Below are 2608 nucleotides of genomic sequence, written 5' to 3'. Positions count from 1 at the left end.
TTCGACGGATCAATGATACCTTCCGGACCGACGGACAGAATTTCTTCTCCGCACGACCCTCCACTGACTCGACCCATTCCCGTCGGCGCGCAGACACCTCCTCGCAGGTCGTGGTACGCCCGCCCGCAAATCTCTTTGACAGAGTCCGCGCTGCCTTGGCCACCGCTACTATCCGAAGGAGAACCAATCTTCACCCCGCCACCATAACAACAATAAGTTCAAGAAGAAAACAACACCGTATTTGCCTGCTCAAATTGTGCTACGGCAGCATCGCGCGCTCGTGGCGCCTTCAGGCCATTTTCGGCTGCACGTGCATATAATTTATTCTTTGCGTAACCTTGTACACCGGTGTACCAGCACGGATGATTTTGAAGATCAAGGTGTACCAGTAAGCCGTGATCACATGATCCGTTAGATGTAGCGGTATTAGTCCATGCTCTAGATGGGTATACAGCACTAATATACGACACGAATTTGACCTGCATTCTTCTAGTCGAAGTTCCGCCGCCTGTAGAGGATGTTGCAGGGTGTCTTCGGTAGCGTGATCATTGTCTGCGAGTGCCAGGTCAGCACAGACACCTAAGCCAAGGCAGCTGAGTGAACGTACGTGATAGTTCGGCGAGGGCACGCCAGTCTCGGGCAGCCTCATCTCAATCTGACGAACGATAGTGGAGACGATGACGCCAAGCTGGAGATACGCGAACTGCTCCCCGATACACCTGTGGCGGCCGGCGCCGAAGGGCTGGTAGGGGCTCTCCGTGCCTTTGCTGACGAGACCGAAGCCGAAGTCGACTTTGGCTCCATCGGCGTCGTCGTACTGCTTATACGCCTGCGCAGCGACGCCCTCGGGGTCCGACCAGCGCGAGGGATCCCATTCATTCGCGTTATTCCAGAGCATGGGGTCGACTTGGCTGATGGCCGCAGACGACATCGCGACGTGGCCCTTAGGGATAACATAGCGACCGTCCTCAGAAGGAGCGGCGAGCGTAGGAGGGACGACGACATCTTCGCGGACAACGCGCATGATACTATGGATCGGTGGATGGATACGGAGAGTCTCCCGGATGATAGAGTCGAGAATTGGCAGCTCCCTGAGCTCTTCATACTCGGGAGTGCGCCAGGTACCGTCAGGTTGACGGAAGTGCTTGACCTGTTCCTCGTAGAGAGCCTCGCTGGAAGTTTGGTAAGGACACCAGACACACATGTCGATCCGGGAATACTCACGCGATATCCGGGCGGTCGGCAACGTGCAGGAGAGTCCAAGAGGCCGTGGTCGAGCTGGTGTGTTGACCAGCCATGAGAAGAGCAATCAAGATATGAGCGATTTCGTGATCCTTGAGAGGGCGGCCGGCACGGTACTTCTGGTCCATGAGGGCAGCGATCATGTCGTGCTCCTCCTCCTGCGTGGCATCGTCAGGAAACTTTTTGCGGAACTGCTGAAGCGTACACACCTGACCAGGATTCGCCCTACGCTTCTGTATGATGCTGATATAGAAATCACTAATCTTCTTGTGCGCTGCATCACGCTTGCGGTAGGATTCGAGTGGAAGGTTAGGGAACATGAAGTGAAGAGGGGTGAAGCCGCCATCTAGGTCGCTGTAAATCTGAGCGTACTCTTTGGTAATTTTGGCCCGAACTTCGTTGCCTTGCAAAGTGCGAGAAGCGGTCAGAATCGTAATCTCCGACATAACCTTCAGGACGTCGAAAGAGCTCCATTCGTTGATGTCGTTCATTTGGAAAACTTTGAAGCCAGCATCGTTCTTCATGAACTGAGTGACTTCGTCCTCGATCATGTAGACATATTGACGGAAGTTCTCTGTCGAGAGGCCGAACTTGACGAACTTCTTCTGTTCCATGAGGAGCTCATTGGGACAGTCGTACACGACGTCTTTACCGAAGACGGGGGTTGTCAGATGCTATAGGCGCGTTAGAATGTATACGAGAAGCACTCTCGGAATTCGTACTGTGTATGCGTCCTCAGCAGAAAAGGTCGTGTGCTTCCCACCCATGATAAAGTTGTTGCCAGCGGATGTGAGCGCCACAGTGACTTTACGTCCCAAAAGGATAAAGGTGAAGACATTGCCATACTGCACGTTTTTCAGCATGATGCACCAAAAGCCAGAGACACGCTCGCCCACCTTCTCCTTGCAGTCAAAGAAGAATTTGATGGGATCCTGTCCATACGCGGCCGCAGAGCCAAACCACGGAATCCAATGCCACGCTACCGGAGGCAGCGACTTGTCCTTCGGTAACTGAGGAAGACTGAGAGTGCGTCTACCAAAACGTGGGTTACATGCTTACCAGCTGGTAGATGGCGTTGCTAATAATTGAAAGCACGGGAATGTTGACAAGGAGGAAGAGGGCGAGATTTGTGGCGGACATGGACGCAAAGGAGTCGTAGGCTTGACCGACGAGGCCTGCAATGGGCCCGTACTGGTTGAGAGACATAGTTGCGACGAGGACGTCCGCTGCTCAGAGTGTGGGGATGAGAGCAAGCCGGGAAACGCTGCCTCTCGCATGGACACTATTTATTTTATGATCCAGACGCGATTTCTTCGTCTCCCACATCGAACGATGGATGCATATTACGTAAGCAGTTTCTGGCGCT

At 53.6% G+C, this 2608-nt stretch overlaps 1 protein-coding gene across 1 annotated transcript; it reads right to left on the bottom strand.

Moving 5' to 3' along the window:
- Positions 1-303: 303 nt before the first annotated feature.
- On the bottom strand, positions 304-2517 carry PHACADRAFT_214862 (uncharacterized protein). The gene is made up of 7 exons (XM_007403082.1): positions 2302-2517; positions 2139-2252; positions 1965-2087; positions 1452-1916; positions 1225-1400; positions 608-1172; positions 304-552 (listed from the first exon to the last, which is right to left on the bottom strand). Exons 1-7 carry the CDS (start codon positions 2446-2448, stop codon positions 490-492), a joined length of 1653 nt encoding a protein of 550 aa, XP_007403144.1. The 5' UTR covers positions 2449-2517; the 3' UTR covers positions 304-489.
- Between the last annotated feature and the right edge of the window lie 91 nt (positions 2518-2608).

This window comes from Phanerochaete carnosa (genome assembly GCF_000300595.1).
Source record: "Phanerochaete carnosa HHB-10118-sp unplaced genomic scaffold PHACAscaffold_733, whole genome shotgun sequence".
NCBI classification, from domain to species: domain Eukaryota; kingdom Fungi; phylum Basidiomycota; class Agaricomycetes; order Polyporales; family Phanerochaetaceae; genus Phanerochaete; species Phanerochaete carnosa.
The sequence above is the reverse complement of the archived record's forward strand: the minus strand, read 5'-3'. Positions and strand labels throughout refer to the sequence as shown.

Excerpts from the sequence above, each read along its gene's own strand:
- PHACADRAFT_214862 (XM_007403082.1), bottom strand. The coding sequence starts at position 2,448 with ATGTCTCTCAACCAGTACGGGCCCATTGCAGGCCTCGTCGGTCAAGCC. Across the intron at positions 2,253-2,301 it reads GCAACGCCATCTACCAGCTG|TTACCGAAGGACAAGTCGCT; the intron begins GTAAGCATGTAA and ends AGTCTTCCTCAG. Across the intron at positions 2,088-2,138 it reads TCTTTGACTGCAAGGAGAAG|TATGGCAATGTCTTCACCTT; the intron begins GTGGGCGAGCGT and ends AAAAACGTGCAG.